Source organism: Mytilus galloprovincialis, chromosome 1 (genome assembly GCF_965363235.1).
Source record: "Mytilus galloprovincialis chromosome 1, xbMytGall1.hap1.1, whole genome shotgun sequence".
In the NCBI taxonomy this organism is placed as follows: domain Eukaryota; kingdom Metazoa; phylum Mollusca; class Bivalvia; order Mytilida; family Mytilidae; genus Mytilus; species Mytilus galloprovincialis.
The window spans coordinates 69770750-69788324 of NC_134838.1; the positions used below are offsets into that span (position 1 = coordinate 69770750).

A 17575-nucleotide genomic window follows, 5' to 3' on the forward strand; every position below is an offset into this window, starting at 1 on the left:
TGTTCATGGTTGAAATCAAGCAATTTCAGTGACAGTTTGAAAAGATTAGGCAAGAAGAATCTGGAATTTATTCAAAAACTAGGACTCCATGTCTATAATACCAGGGTTTTTGCAATACTTTTATGTTTGCTCTCATTTGGTTTGGCAGCTTAATGACACTTATGACTTACAATAAAATGACTTTAGATGCAGGTTGCATTAATTTAGATAGGAATATTAAAATTTAACGGAAAAAATATTAAAAATAGAAAATAGGTTTTTCTAGATAATTTTTTTCTTTCATTTTAGAAACATGATAATCTTTGACATTTTATGACATTAAATCTTTTGAAAAAACCTAGTCAAAAGATTAAAATTAATATTGAAATCAAATATATTGTAGGATGATATAAAAAAAAAAAATGTAAGATATGTAGGAAGATATGTGGAAACCTGAGAAGCAGAACTAATCCTGTATTTGACATATATGCTAATTCTTAAGTGATTTATGAAATTTTAATATCAAAACAATCTGCTGGTTAATCTGGATTCTAAATTCAACTTTCGAAACTGTCTTTACATGTATCGTAATTTCCAAAGCTTAATGAGAACAATCACTCAGACTGCTGAAAAAATAAAAAAAATGAATCTTTCCCTAGATAGTTGGTCTAGACTTTGGTACATAAATGAATATATTCATTATAAGGTGTTTTAAGCCATTAACAAGTAATTCTGTCCCACAGCAATGAGTTGTCACTTATTTATTGTTCTATTAGTGTAAGTGGTGGTTTGGGAATTACTGTTTATAACACTTTTTTGCAGAAATTTGACTTTATTATTCTTTTCACTATCCTTATGCCTTCCTTTGTCTGGCTTCCAATTTGCACTTCTGGATTCAATTGCTGCAAATTTAAGAAATGTTATGTATAATAATGAATAAAGAATCTATTATATATTTGGTGAAATTGTTTGTCTGTCTGTTATAAAAGTGCTTCACTTTGAATATAGACTTTTAACATGCTATGAAAGGACCTGCACATATGAAATTGCTCCTAACTTTCAGAAAGATCATCTGCTTAATCTCCATTTGGATTGTTTCATAGGGTAGAAGTAAAAGTACAATCCAAGCCTCAATTTAAATGTACAGTTTATTGCTAGGGACCTATTGCTATTATTTACTGTTATAGTAAATCACAAATAAGGGCTAATTTGCTAAAATGCACAGTATATTGTTAGGGTGTATGGTAAACCACTTAGATGCTGACTCTATGGAAAATGACAGTACAAGCCTCTAACTAAATGTAGAATATATTGCTAGGGTGCTTTGTAAATTGCTTCTAGAGTTTATCTAAGTTGGATTGCAATTGAGAGGAATATCTGACGTAACAGTTCTGATGTATGAGGATACACAAATTAAAAAAAGTAGTAAAAATTATGAATTTAAAAAAAACTCAAAACCTCAAAACATCTTAAGTGCAAAACAGATAGTAAAAATAGAGAATTATTACTGATACTTGTAATTTTATACTGATAAGAAAATAATGATAGGTCTGTGAAACAGTTATATACATCTTCTCTAAGAGCAATTTAAGATTTTTACAGGCTGTCCATCAATCATACAGACTTTAAAATGATACTTTCATTATAATCAATAGGAGCCATAGACAAAACATATCACTAATGTAGTTATCATAATAGACACAGGCTTTTTTTTTATTTTATAGATAAACCCCAGAAAACAGTAAAAATAATATTTTCCAAATGATGTGGTAACGATTTAATCAAAAACAGACATTAATTATTAGTGTATATGTTGAAATTTGTTATTTAATCGAGCTGGGATACTAACCAGACTCTCTGTAAATGTTTCCACAGAAAATTGGTTTGTAAAGTGATGCCCATGATAATGTTTTTTACATATATCAATGTTGGTATAATAGATACAGCTCTGAGCATAGTGATTTAACACAAATCTATAGGAATTGACCTGGTTTTCATAGGCGGATCAATGGGGGGGGGATTGGGGCAGGCCCCCCTTTCGTGGGAAAAATTTGGTTGATTTTATAGGGAATCATTGAAGTATGACTGGAGCGGCCCCCTTTAGGTCAGTCAGCGGGCCCCCCTTATGAAAAGTTCTGGATCCGCCAATGTTTTTTTCCAGAATATGCATGATATATTTGCCACTGTACATATATAAATTGCAATGTTTTAATCAGATCCATAGAACCATGCAAAAGTTTATCCCATAGGGTTTATGCAAAGTGGCCCCTATGCATTAATTTAGGCCCCATCCTTTTAATTTATAATTTCCTTTTAGCTGTGTATTAGTCACTCATGCTTCAATAGTCCATCTTTCTGCATCAAAAATTTCTAGGGAAAACACAGGGTTGACAACAAGAAATTACAATGCAAACTTTTATTGTGGTCTTATTTGTTTGAAATAAAATTTAAAAGAATGGACAAAAGTGTTTTAAACTTAGATTTGTCTGTTCATGCTTACATAACTAAAAAGGCTGCTAAAACAATTATGATACACCTACATAACTTTGAAACAGGTAACTCCAAATTTTGATTTAGGTGGATATTGATCGATAATTACAGAGGGCGGACAAGATTCTAATTAGGTATGAGTGATTGGTGTTTGCTTAATGACAATTGTCCAAATTAGAAATTAAAGTAATAACATGGTTTACAAAATAAATATACATCTTATATGTAAAATTTTCAAAAAATCATGTTTTTTCTCTCTTCAGATGTTACAAGTGTAGTCTGAGCAAGTTCAACTGTACATGGTGTATCAAGAACCATATGTGTACATATTATCCACTTCAGGATTGCAGTGAAACAGATGAATTTGTAGCAGCTTTGAATGTAAGTTGACGTCTGCCACCTAAAAGAGTGGGAAATCTTAAAAATGTATATTCTAATTTTAAGTCAAATCTTAAGTAGATTGAATACAATTGAAGGATTTATCTTAAACAGGAAAGTTGCTAATAGATCTGCAAAGATCTCTCAATGATACTAGACAATGAATCAGTATTCAAAAACTTTGCATTAAAGATCAGTCTAAAGACCAAGAGGGATTTCAATAAAGCAATGTCCTTGATTTTTTTCTTCTATAAAGAGCGTTAATTATTTTAACTATTTGAAATTATCAATTGTCTATCAACCTACGACTTACTGTGTAAAAAGTAAAATAACAAAAATACAGAACTCCAAGGGAGATTCTAATGGTGAAATCAAAAGCTCAAACACATCAAAGGAATGGAAAACAACTGTCATATTCCTGACTTGGTACAGACATTTCCTTATGTAGAAGATAGTGGATTAAACCTGTACTTGAATACCTGGTTTTATAGGTAACTTAACCTCAAATTGTCTCTAATATACATATGCAAAATATTATCGCAATATGTGAAAATGTCTCTTTGAGAGAAATGCCTTGCACGAATTCTAGATTCTTATTTTCAACAAAGTATATATGTCAATAGTTATCCAAGGTTCCAAACTTATAACTTAATATGCCAGATGAGCATTTCGTCTACATAAGACTCATCAGTGAGTCTCAGATTAAAATGGTTAGGAAGCCAAAAAAGTTTAAAGTTGAAGAGCATTAAGGACCGAAAAATTCCAAAAAGTTGTGCCAAATACGGTTATAATTGCAATGGTATTCAATGACTGAAATAAGTATTTCGATTTTTTTCATACTTTTGCAAACAGTAAATTAAAATAAAGTGACCACATAATTCAAATATACCCTCACATTTAAGGAATAATAATACAAAAACATCTTTTAGACTGTTTAATGTCACTGTATATTAAAAATTTCACAAATTGATCAGTAAATAACAAGAAGACTTTTATTTTTACAGAGTGGAGGATTTTTACATAAGCATACAGTAGGACCAGAAAAATGTCCCAGGATAAGTAAAGGACATCCAGAAATACTGGTACCCTCTGGAAACTACAAGAAAGTTGTCCTATTTGCGCATAACCTCAGGGTAGGTTATTTGATATCAATCAAGGCAAATTTTTAACTTGATTGGTTGTTTCCCTTGTATATTTGTAATAAAAAAATGTTCATGCTTCTGTTTACGGCCAAACTTGGCACATTTTATCAAAATTTGAAAGTTAAAATAGTTTAGTCATTAAAGTTGAAAATGACTAGGAAAACATCTTTTTTGTGCTATTTTTGAACATCAAATTTCCAGTTTTATATATAGAAAAAATTGTTTTACAAAAATCAGCTTTTCTTCCTATGAACGTACAAAATGTTTTGCTATTAATCTTTGAATATAAACCTTTCAATTATTTCTTTTGAATAATATGTAGTTAACCTGAAAATTCTTTGATTGCAAATGGTTTAATTTTAGATATTTCTGCTGAGATTATACAAGTTTTTGTTTTGATTGTTTTTCAGGCTTTTCAGTACCCTATCTACTGTTACTTCAGCATAGGATCTGGAAGAACTGTTACAGCTCGTCTTATATCACACACAGAGTCAGAAAAGATCGTAGAATGTGAAAATACTGAGGTATGGCCCCAGGCTTTCACCATTCATACAATTTAAGTTTTTTTAATGTATTATTTTGCACAAAATATTTGTATCATGTTCATATGTCTGCATGTATACATCTTAATGAATTGTCATAGAAGCTTCAACATATGGTATCAATATTTACACAAATGTCAAAAAATATTTGGTGCCATACATGAGCAAGACAAAATTACATATATAGTTTAAGATTAAAAGAAAATGTACCTTGTTTTGTTGTATTTAAGTTATGATTTACGAAGATTTTATTTATAAATTGTGTTTTGTTAATCTTGTACTTATTTACTTTCAGTTTTCTTATATTGAGAATACACAAACTTGGAATGTGCCATTCAAAATAACATGGGGTTCCAAAGACTTGAACAAGCCATTTGATAATCCTGGAGATGTTCAAGGTAAGTTTATACTAGTAGCTTCAATAGTCGACATGATGTGTACATACAAAGATAAGAAGATGTGGTACGATTGCCATTGAGACAATTCTCATAAAGATTAAATACATAAATATGAATTACAGATCAACTTACACACTTAATCAGAAAAAAATTATTGGATTATATAGCTTTTTTTGACGAACACTAAGTTTGATCGCAGAGAAGCTTAATATTTCATTAACAATAGAACTTGATTATAACGTTCAGCTGAGTTTTACAGAGTTATCTCCCTGTAGTGTTATATACCACCTTACCCAGTATATATTTTCAGTTTTTACTGTTTTAGTCCACATGATGCATACTTACATGGTTTATAAGATTAATTTGTGTTATTAATTTTTTCAATTTTTTACAGTGAAGATGTATAAATGTGAGATGATGGGGAACAATTGTGGATCATGTTTGATCATCCCCACAGATTACAATTGTGGCTGGTGTGATTCTAGATGTAGTATCCAGGGCGATTGTAGAGACTCTATCTGGTTACATAGTTCTTCTACATGTCCTAACCCTAAGATCATTAGCGTAAGTATAGTGGATTCTATTATAGTGTTGAGATTGTCATCTTCAAGGACAGGAGAGATTTCAAGATGGTAAATCAAGGGAGATTTATAAATGAAAGTAGATTTCTATTCAAAACTTGTTAGCACCAGATCACTGCTTTTTGACTGGCAGTTGATTTCAAAATATTTCATTTTTGTTAAAGTACCTGATTGAAACAACTAAAAAAAGTATTATCATAGTCAAAAGAATAACCAACTGTCATGATAATGAAAAACAACAATTGTGGTATAAACAAATTTCAAGACATACTCAGATTACAGTTGTACAGAAAATTTTAAAATTTCATTTGACATATAAAATATCTTATTTTATTTGCTTAAAAATTATATTCAAAATAGTGGTAAAGTTCAAGGGATCCTTCTCTATTCTATAGATAAATCCAGTATCGGGACCAAAGAATGGTGGAACAGAGTTGACAATCATAGGAGAAAATTTAGGCAGAACATATGCAGATATTGTTAGTTATGTTGATGTTGCTGGAATTTCTTGTTCACCACTCAGAGATAAATATCAGCCACCTAGCAGGTTAGTAGAATTTAGACCCCCAAAAAATGATTTTAATGTTCAAATGCAAGTTGAATGTATTGTGCATGAATTTTTCTTCATTTTGTAAGACTTTTTATTTCAATAATAGTTATAAAGATCAAATTTCTTCTTCTTCCGAATACGAGAGTAGACTCCTAAATAGGAGTCTAAAACTTCCCGGAACTTGTGTGCTATGTACATATGGACTTAATTTAAAAATAATATGACAAAGAAAAATCGTTAACAATAACATATATACATTATGTACAGTGGCTTTGTAGTTTGATAAGTTGTTGTGGATCCTTCAAATGTTAGAGTGGATATGCCACTTTTGAAGGATTCCAGGGTGTCAGACATACCTATTGCTTCGGGTAGTGAGTCCCAGTCTGAAATAGTGCGAGGATAAAATGAAAATTTATAGAAATCTTTATTTGTTGATATTTGCTTAAATTTATGTTTCCCCCTAGTACGTCTATCAGATATTGTTAAATTGTCCTTAGGAACTTCAACTAACCCCCAATTTATTTTATATAGCATAGTAAATCTAGCTTTTTTCCTTCTTATTTCTTAATTTTCCCATTCCAAGGATTTTAATTAAATTTGAAACTGCTCCAGGTGATCTGTCTTTATAATCATTGAAGACAAACCTGGCTGCCTTGCGCTGTACCTGCTCAACCTGAGTGATGTGTTGCTTTTTGTACAGATCCCAGACAGGGGAAATTTGACCCATATATAAATAAAGAGACTATTTATGATAATACTGTTTAATTAAATCACTTGCTATTGGGATAGTAAGTTTTATTGGAGTTTGTTGAAACTAAATATTATTAGGCATATTTTACCGATGATTTATTATGCACTTTAGAATATCAAGACATCTCTGCAAAAAATAACTGTTGGTCCAGAATGTTTCCATTATAACAGACATATTGAAGCTAGAATTTCAAAATTCAGGTACATAATCCATTAAAAAAACAAAATGCACCATTATAATTGCAATCTTATCTGACCATTTATAATTTTAGAATTGTTTGTGAGACTGGGGAATATTTTGAGGCATTTCAACAAAGAGGACCAGTACGTGTCACAGTCAATGGACAATATCTAGCTGAATCCAAACAGATATTCTCTTACGTGGTATGTGTATAATCAGCTTGAATAATGAATAAGCTAGAATGATCTCCCTTTGGAAATGACCTATAATGTTGAGACTGATTATAGCTAAAAACTATAATAATGGGGAAAGGATGTTGCAATTAAAGTCACATATTTTTAATTAATTCATTTTCATGGGTACCATATTTTGTGGATTAATGAACAACTGATTTCGTGGATATTTAATTTTATGATTTTGCAAAAGTTTGCTTACAAACCTCTTGTTGAACATTTAGATTTGCCTCTTACTCATACCCAAAAAATCCACTAAAAATTTAGTAGGTATCTTATGATTGAAATGAATTAACAGTATAGCTGTATAAGATACAAAATTAGAAGCATTATAGTGGCATACAGATTATGTGAGATAAAAAGTTTTTAACCCTGGGTGTTACCTTTATTCAAGCTAATCTGGCCAAAACCTGTCAATCTATCTATGTTAACCTTTTAGAAGTAATTTACTATTATTGTTATGTATTATGTCATGTTTCATTAAGAGTGCATTTGTTTCTAACCCGAAATTTTGTCATCGATGACTATCGTTTAGTAAACGTTAAGCTGCTAGAAACAAATACATCGTTTAATAAACTTTATCGACCCCACGTAGTCAGACAGAAATAGATTACACTCACGCACTGTAAACAAACAGGTAAAAGTGTGGGAAATAAATAACCAGGACTTTGCGAAAACAACACGTGCTCGTAAATATTTAAACGACAGATGCAGAAACAAATTTATCGTTTACACGTCTCAACGATAAACGATCAACGACTACGCGACTATTTTGCGCGTACATCGTTTATGTGAACGATGTCAACGTTGACCAAAAAATGTAAGAAACAAATGGATTAAACGACTACGCGCGTAATCGTTTACATCGTTTAGGTTAGAAACAAATGCGCTCTAAGACTTGTTTAAAATGTATTTTGTTGATACTTACAGACACCTAACATAACCAGTTTATCACCAACCCAAGGAGCCATGTCAGGAGGAACTGAGATCACAATCACAGGACAGTCAATGAATGCAGGGACTAACATATCAGTCTCTATAGATAATATACCATGTACTTTGATCAAGTAAGTAGGGATTTTGTAATCTCTTTCAATCCCTTCTTTTGTAGAGCTTATATGAGTTTGGAATTGGATGTAATATTCCTGTGACATGGAAAAGGACCACATTTGATACCGATTGTTATAGTCTCAAATTTTCATGATATTTTGATGTTTTAATACATTGTAGCCTTCAAATGTATATCTTGGGCTTAAAGATTATGACAGCCATTTACCCACTGGCCACTTGGAAAAAAAGATATGCAAAGAACTTTCAATTGGTACCAAAGGGACATTCAAACTCATAAGTCAAAAATAAACTGACAATGCCATGGCTGAAATAGAAAAAGACAAACAGACAAACAATAGTACACAAAATACAACATAGAAAACTAAAGACTAAACAAATTATTTTACATATTACTTATTTTTAAACTTCACTGTCAAAGTGACTCATTTTACTCATAAAATGAATATAGCTGAAAATGTATTCTCAAATGAGCAAGGAGGAATCCCTTGTTGCATATTCATTGCATTTGAAGCAGATATGTAAAGACTGTTTGTTTGTATGAATTTAACATTTAGGATTTTATTAGTTGATGCTGCCTTTTTACAAACACAACTAATTGTGTCTTGTATGGACTTAAGAAACTGAATTGATATAACATTTTAATAAAATGACATTTTGAAAATTTATTGTAATTTTCAATTTGTTGATTTTTAGGAAAACACGAGACAATGTGATCTGTGCGACACAAGCTTCAAACAAAACAAAGATCGGGAGTCTTACCATGACCTTTGACTTGCAGACAATAAAAAGTCCTTTAAAATTTACATATATGGAGGACCCAGTCATTAGTAATGCAAAACCTTTAAAAACTATCAAAAGGTATGTTTTTGTTTTATTTGAATTATAACACATGAATTATTTACATATTTTATTTTGCTAATTTTGTTAATTTGAATAAAAAAAAAGGTGGAATTATCTCCCTTTGAAAATAACCAATGATGTTGAGACTGGTTATAGTTGAAAAATGCTTCATACATTTTATTTTAACAAAATTATTCCACAAGATGATAACTGCATTACATGCTTACTTGTATTTTGCAGAATTTGATAACTAAAATAAGATAAGATGCTGCCTTTTTACAAACACAACTAATTGTGTCTTGTATGGACCTTAGAAACTGAATTGATATAACATTAATAAAATGACAATAAGATAACATAATTTTGAGTAGGATAGTTTCAACTGTGGAAGAAATGGCAAATCATTACAAAAATGAAAAAAAAAATGGTCATCTAGCTATCAATGAATAGTATAGTAAGGAGCTTACTATGCAAGTCCTTGTAGCTATTTTTATTTATTTAACATATATTTAACATTATTTTTATTATTATACTTTTAGTGGAGGTATGCCTGTCAATGTAACAGGTCAAAGGTTACATATCATTCAGAATCCAAGAATAGTTTTCTGGGGAGATAACAAAGAAACATTCGAAGGGGTAAGGTTCAAAGGAATATTAGGGAATGGAATTCAGGTTCTTGAATTTCATGTTTAATTTTTTTTTTAGCTCACCTGGCCCGAAGGGCCAAGTGAGCTTTTCTCATCACTTGGCGTCCGGCGTCCGGCGTCCGTCGTCCGTCGTCCGTCGTCCGTCGTCCGTCGTCGTCGTCCGTCGTTAACTTTTACAAAAATCTTCTCCTCTGAAACTACTGGACCAAATTAAACCAAACTTGGCCATAATCATCATTGGGGTATCTAGTTTAAAAATTGTGTCCGGTGACCCGCCCAACCAACCAAGATGGCCGCCATGGCTAAAAATAGAACATAGGGGTAAAATGCAGTTTTTGGCTTATAACTCAAAAACCAAAGCATTTAGAGCAAATCTGACATGGGGTAAAATTGTTTATCAGGTCAAGATCTATCTGCCCTGAAATTTTCAGATGAATCGGACAACCCGTTGATAGGTTGCTGCCCCTGAATTGGTAATTTTGAGAAAATTTTGCTGTTTTTGGTTATTATCTTGAATATTATTATAGATAGAGATAAACTGTGAACAGCAAAAATGTTCAACAAAGTAAGATCTACAAATAAGTCAACATGACCAAAATGGTCTGTTGACCCCTTTAGAAGTTATTGCCCTTTATAGTCAATTTTTAACCATTTTTCGTAAATCTTAATTATCTTTTACAAAAATCTTCTCCTCTGAAACTACTGGACCAAATTAAACCAAACTTGGCCACAATCATCATTGGGGTATCTAGTTTAAAAATTGTGTCCGGTGATCCGGCCAACCAACCAAGATGGCCGCCATGGCTAAAAATAGAACATAGGGGTAAAATGCAGTTTTTGGCTTATCACTCAAAAACCGAAGCATTTAGAGCAAATCTGACATGTAGTAAAATTGTTTATCAGGTCAAGATCTATCTGCCCTGAAATTTTAAGATGAATCGGACAACTCGTTGATAGGTTGCTGCCCCTGAATTGTTAATTTTAAGGAAATTTTGCTGTTTTTGGTTATTATCTTGAATATTATTATAGATAGAGATAAACTGTAAACAGCAAAAATGTTCAGCTAAGTAAGATCTACAAATAAGTCAACATGACCAAAATGGTCTGTTGACCTCTTTAGGAGTTATTGCCCTTTATAGTTAATTTTTAACCATTTTTCGTAAATCTTAGTTATCTTTTACAAAAATCTTCTCCTCTGAAACTACTGTACCAAATTAAACCAAACTTGGCCACAATCATCATTGGGGTATCTAGTTTAAAAATTGTGTCCGGTGACCCGGCCAACCAATCAAGATGGCCGCCATGGCTAAAAATAGAACATAGGGGTAAAATGCAGTTTTTGGCTTATCACTCAAAAACCAAAGCATTTAGAGCAAATCTGACATGTGGTAAAATTGCTTATCAGGTCAAGATCTATCTGCAACAACAAAAGAAAGAGAGTTTTTAACGACCTCAGCTGGCTATACAACCCTTGCACAATCAACTGAATTTTGCAGAAATCATTAATAGGATAGATTGCCCTTATATGATAATTTTTTATTACCTTTTTGGTTTTTTTTGGCAAAGTGGGGGGGGGGGGGTTGCACAACAACAAAACTACTTCACAACTTTCTCATTACTTTGCATTTCTTGTTAGATAAATTTTACAAAAATTCTCCCCTGAAACAACTGTTGAATTTAAACAAACTTGGTTTAAATCACCACTAGGATATCCAGGGACCACTGTGTATGATGACCCTGCCTGCCCACATGGCTGAAATAAAACATAGGTTTCAAATGCACTTTTTAGTATTATATCTCTGAAACTAAACGACAGTACAACAGTTGCATTTATCATGCAACAATTGTAAATAAAAATATCAGGTGAGCGACACAGGGTCCTTGGACCCTCTAGTTTTTTGATATAAAACATCTTCTTTTCAAATATGTATCAATATTAATAAAAGCAACATTTCAATTACATATGAATAAAAGAGATCATTTCAATTACATATATAAATTAAAAAAAAAAACGTTTCAATTACATTTAAATAAGGAAAAAAAATGTTTCAGTCCCATCAGAAGAAAAAAATCATTTCAATTACAAATGTACATATAAGTATAAAAACAAAGATTTCCATTACATGTTAATAAAGAAAATATCTATATTGGATGTTTTGAACCCAATAGTTAAGAAATATGAAAAGGAAATAGGACTATATTCATGAAAAGTTATCTTCTGCTGAAAAATGTTGTTGCTGATAATACATTTTTATCGTAGGATTGTTACAAGGGTTCAACTGTACAAGAAATGACCTGCTGGACACCATATGTCGCCATCAACTTTACACATCGTAGAAAGAGATCAGAAGAACAGGAAAAGACCCCATCCATTGTCTTAGAGTATGGTTTTATGTTAGATAATGTGAAAGCCTATCAGAAATTTGGTAACATCACAGTCTATCCAGACCCTGAATTTGAAGCATTTAGTCCCAGTACCAAGATATTCTCAGGTGGAAGGACTAATGATTTTCTTACAATTGGTGTAAGTTTAATTTTGTGATATGATATAGACATATTAACACTTGTATGTAAATTTGTTTGGCATTCCTGAAAACCACATTTATTCATGATTTAAAAGTTATGGTTACATGACATCAGAAGGTGTCAGAGAGAGATCAAGGGTTATTTCGAGCATATTCAGCTAAATACCCAAAATTGTAAACAATGGTTTTGATATTTTTGGTATGGTTGAAACTTTTTGTTTGTCTTTCTACTTCTGATAACCATGCAATGTATTTCAAGTGAAACATATACAGAATTTATTAACATTGTTGAGCATTTATGTTAAATCTTTTTTGTCTTTCTTTGTCTGCTATTTATGTTGCAAATATGATAAGGTACCCCTTTGTACCTTTTGAATCAGCAATTATTTTCAAGAAAACTATGTGCTTAACCAAATTTCTTTCTGAAAATAGTACACAGCATTTCATGTACCTTATGTTTTTTATAAATATTTTTCCACAGGGTAAATATTTAACAGATACTGGCTTTGTACACAACCAAGTGAAAGTACAGATTGGTAAAGGAGAATGTGAAGTTAAATCCATACAGTTCTTATTGAGTTGTAAACCTCCTAAGAATCAGCCAACAGCTTTGGGTGGAGGACAATACCCAGAAGTCATTGTAAGTCAAAAACTGGAATATTTATTGATACAGTAAACCAACTGATAGGGATTTATTTTTCGCCACTTTTATGAGTAGAAAAATTAATGTTGATTTAAATTGCAAATACACAAATCTTATATCTTTCCTGATATGAATACATCTAACAATTTAGAATGTCATGAAAAGAAATCTCAGTGAAGTTGGCTAAAAATTTCTAAATGCAAAATAAAGTATCAGCTAAAATAGGTTGGTTTTCAGTATACATGTATTTTGGCAGGGTTCATAGGGCTAATTATAAAGAACACGTGAAATATTTTAAGTATAAGGTTATTTTGAATATTTTAGTCCTTTACTTTATGGATTATAAAGTTATATATTAGGGATAATGGTTATACTATCTCTTTGCATAAATTTTTACAAAGTCCAAATTATTGTCAATTTTCTATCATAAAGTTTTTGTGTATGTGCCAAAGTTTTTCTTTCTTTTAGTTGTGATTATTTAAGGAAGTTACAGAAATTTTAATATTAGGGAACATTTTTGATGATTGAACAGGAAATAACTGAATTAAAACTTAACTACTTAAGATTTCAATTAGGTTTAACAAGCCTCGTTTTTATAAGGAATAGACTACAGAACATTACAGACTACCAACTTCATCCTTTGTTTTAACTATGGATGATGTAAGCAATTGCAATCTATATAAACTTTTTATGTTTTTGGAGTTTACCTTGAAAGCAGTAATGAAAAGAGAGAAATCAGTAAAATTAAGATAAATCATTGGTCTTTGATATTGTGTTAACTACTTGATTATTTTCTAGACAGTATTGTGTTAAAACTGTTTTTAATTATGTTCATTCACTACAGATAAGTGTTGGCAAAAATCTGACGGTGACATTAGGAAACCTGAAATATGGCGAAAATGAGATTGGTCTTCCTACAATGTATATTATCCTGATCAGTGCTGGTGGTGGATTGCTGCTGTTGGTTGTTATCATGGTGTTGTGCTTGTACAGGGTCAAATCAAAGAAGAACGACAGCATGATGAAAAAGATGCAAAATCAAATGGACAACTTAGAATTGAAAGTCGCAAAAGAGTGCAAAGAAGGTATGTAGTCGTTAGGGAAATAGGTGAATTGGTCGGTAGATGATAATGACTAAATATTCTATAAATAGAAAGCCACAATTAAATGGCAGTTCCTTTGATATGATAATAAGTTCTTGGTTAATCATATATGAAATGGTTGGTAGATGATAATGGACAAATATTCTAAATATAAAAAGCCAAAATAAAAGTGTGTTTTCTTTGATAAAATAGTTCTTATTTTTTCGTAGGTTTTTTCTCCTATACATCATATCAAATCTTTTTTAACATGCTGTTTGTAAATTAAGAAACTTGGGGGGAATGTTAATGTCAAATTTTAATGCACAACCTTAATGACTTGGTCATTTCAAGATGGCGTGTCATATGTTCTTTTCAGACTGAAGTATATTTTTAAACGATGTGGAATTTTGGAAAAATATGAGATTTGGATGGAAATAGCATGTGTATTAGAGTATATAATTAATTGTCAACATATTGATATTATAATTGACAATTTTATAATTCCAGCCTTTGCTGAACTCCAGACAGACATGACAGAGTTGACAAATGATTTGTATGGACAGGTATCAATACCATTCTGGAACTATCAGACTTATTGTATGAGAGTTTTGTTCCCACAAGACAATACCGTTGATCATCCAGTTATCAAAGATTTGGAGGTAAATACATAAAATGTCATGCATTAAATGTTTTCCAATCATACCGCAGGGGCAACCATTGAAATTAATTTGTAGTAATCTAAATATTTTTAAAAGTAATACAATATTAAATTTTTATACATGTAGTATAAATGTACTTTTATGTAATCGAGTCATTTCTATCCTACCCCTTAATATTATAGCTTTCATTTATAAATGTTGTGTTTAAAGACATTTTTAATTCATGAGTATTTTTTTTTTTTATTTCCTTTGAATTTTTATACGACCGCAAAATTTGAAAATTTTTTCGTCGTATATTGCTATCACGTTGGCGTCGTCGTCGTCGTCTGAATACTTTTAGTTTTCGCACTCTAACTTTAGTAAAAATGAATAGAAATCTATGAAATTTTAACACAAGGTTTATGACCACAAAAGGAAGGTTGGGATTGATTTTGGGAGTTTTAGTCCCAACATTTTAGGAATTAGGGGCCAAAAAAGGGCCCAAATAAGCATTATTCTTGGTTTTCGCACAATAACTTTAGTTTAAGTAAATAGAAATCAATGAAATTTAAACACAATGTTTATGACCACAAAAGGAAGGTTGGTATTGATTTTGGGAGTTTAGGTCCCAACAGTTTAGGAATTAGGGGCCAAAAAGGGACCCAAATAAGCATTTTTTTTGGTTTTCGCACCATAACTTTAGTATAAGTAAATAGAAATCTATGAAATTTAAACACAAGGTTTATGACCATAAAAGGAAGGTTGGTATTGATTTTGGGAGTTTTGGTCCCAACAGTTTAGGAATAAAGGGCCCAAAGGGTCCAGATTTAAACTTTGTTTGATTTTATCAAAAATTGCATTTTCTTGGTTTTCGCACTATAACTTTAGTTTAAGTAAATAGAAATCTATGAAATTTTGACATAAGGTTTATGACCACAAAAGAAAGGTTGGGATTGATTTTGGGAGTTTTGGTTCCAACAGTTTAGGAATTAGGGGCCAAAAAAGGGCCCAAATAAGCATTATTCTTGGTTTTCGCACAATAACTTTAGTTTAAGTAAATAGAAATCAATGAAATTTAAACACAATGTTTATGACCACAAAAGGAAGGTTGGTATTGATTTTGGGAGTTTAGGTCCCAACAGTTTAGGAATTAGGGGCCAAAAAGGGACCCAAATAAGCATTTTTTTTGGTTTTCGCACCATAACTTTAGTATAAGTAAATAGAAATCTATGAAATTTAAACACAAGGTTTATGACCATAAAAGGAAGGTTGGTATTGATTTTGGGAGTTTTGGTCCCAACAGTTTAGGAATAAAGGGCCCAAAGGGTCCAGATTTAAACTTTGTTAGATTTTATCAAAAATTGAATAATTGGGGTTCTTTGATATGCCGAATCTAACTGTGTATGTAGATTCTTAATTTTTGGTCCCGTTTTAAAATTGGTTTACATTAACGTCCAAAGGGTCCAAAATTAAACTAAGTTTGATTTTAACAAAAATTGAATTATTGGGCCTCTGTGATATGCTGAATCTAAACATGTACTTAGATTTTTGATTATGGGCCCAGTTTTCAAGTTGGTCCAAATCAGGATCCAAAATTATTATATTAAGTATTGTGCAATAGCAAGAAATTTTCAATTGCACAGTATTCAGCAATAGCAAGAAATCTTCAATTGCACAGTATTGTGCAATAGCAAGAAATCTTCAATTGCACAGTATTGTGCAATAGCAAATATTTTCAATTGCACAGTATTCCACAATATCAAGAAATATCTAATTGCACAATATTGTGCAATAGCAAGAAATTCCAATTGGATTTCAATTGGAGTTATCTTTCTTTGTCCAGAATAGTAGTTGAATCAACTTAAATCATTGTTTTATACAATATACAATGTATATTCACTTTTACTACCAACTGATAGATTAAAACAATCTTTACCATTCAGTGATAACAAGCACTTTTTTTACATTTTAATATTTTATGATGTATTTAAATGAGTAGTTATTGTTGCAAACTTCATTAGAAATTTGAATTGAGATCAGTTTTGAAATAAGGGAAAGGGGGATGTGAAAAAAAAATTGGAGGGTCAATTTTTTTCATTTCAGATTTCATAAATAAAAAGAAAATTTCTTCAAACATTTTTTTGAAAGGATTAATATTCAACAGCATAGTGAATTGCTCAAAGGCAAACATTTTTTTTTAAGTTCATTAGACCACATTCATTCTGTGTCAGAAACCTATGCTGTGTCAACTATTTAATCACAATCCAAATTTAGAGCTGAATCCAGCTTGAATGTTGTGTCCATACTTGCCCCAACCGTTCAGGGTTCAACCTCTGCGGTCGTATAAAGCTGCGCCCTGCGGAGCATCTGGTTATTTTTGTTGTCTATAATAAGAAATAGAAAGCTAAGTAGAATTAATGATATGAAAACTGCTGTACAACTTGCAAATAAATCTTTACCAATAAATCTTTCCTGCTTTTAAGAGAACAAGAAAGGAATTATGCAAATTTTTGAACTCTTTTTGTTTGTAAAACAAATTTAAACTAACATTTCCTTCTGCAGGTTGACTACAATAGGAGAGATAGTGTTGAGAAAGGACTGGCTCTGTTCTCTCAGTTGATTGGTAACAAAACATTCCTCTTGACCTTTATACGAACTCTGGAAACGCATAAAAATTTCTCGATGAAGGACAAAGTTAATGTAGCATCCTTGATATCAGTAGCATTACAAACTAAAATGGAATATAGTACAGAGTAAGTAGTCACTTATATTGTTATTACATAGCAAAAATAACTTGTTAATTATCCAATTTTTGCTGAGTGACATAATATTTTTTTTAACTTTCACTTGTAGAAAAAAAATCACATAATAATCATCATAGACATGTCAGATTTAGATAATATTT

General features: G+C 31.2%; 1 protein-coding gene across 2 annotated transcripts in view; it reads left to right on the top strand.

The window, feature by feature from the left end:
- LOC143082719 (plexin-A4-like) overlaps positions 1 to 17575 on the top strand; it is a 104417-nt gene that overhangs the window by 72236 nt on the left and 14606 nt on the right. For both annotated transcript variants that reach the window (XM_076258553.1, XM_076258560.1), the window contains exons 9-23: positions 2733 to 2850; positions 3852 to 3980; positions 4400 to 4513; positions 4827 to 4929; positions 5324 to 5493; positions 5906 to 6057; positions 7083 to 7194; positions 8155 to 8291; positions 8989 to 9153; positions 9675 to 9771; positions 12043 to 12306; positions 12789 to 12947; positions 13795 to 14035; positions 14540 to 14691; positions 17233 to 17423. In XM_076258553.1, coding sequence (XP_076114668.1) covers positions 2733 to 2850; positions 3852 to 3980; positions 4400 to 4513; positions 4827 to 4929; positions 5324 to 5493; positions 5906 to 6057; positions 7083 to 7194; positions 8155 to 8291; positions 8989 to 9153; positions 9675 to 9771; positions 12043 to 12306; positions 12789 to 12947; positions 13795 to 14035; positions 14540 to 14691; positions 17233 to 17423 — 2304 coding nt within the window. The remainder of the gene's footprint in view (positions 1 to 2732; positions 2851 to 3851; positions 3981 to 4399; positions 4514 to 4826; positions 4930 to 5323; positions 5494 to 5905; positions 6058 to 7082; positions 7195 to 8154; positions 8292 to 8988; positions 9154 to 9674; positions 9772 to 12042; positions 12307 to 12788; positions 12948 to 13794; positions 14036 to 14539; positions 14692 to 17232; positions 17424 to 17575) is intronic.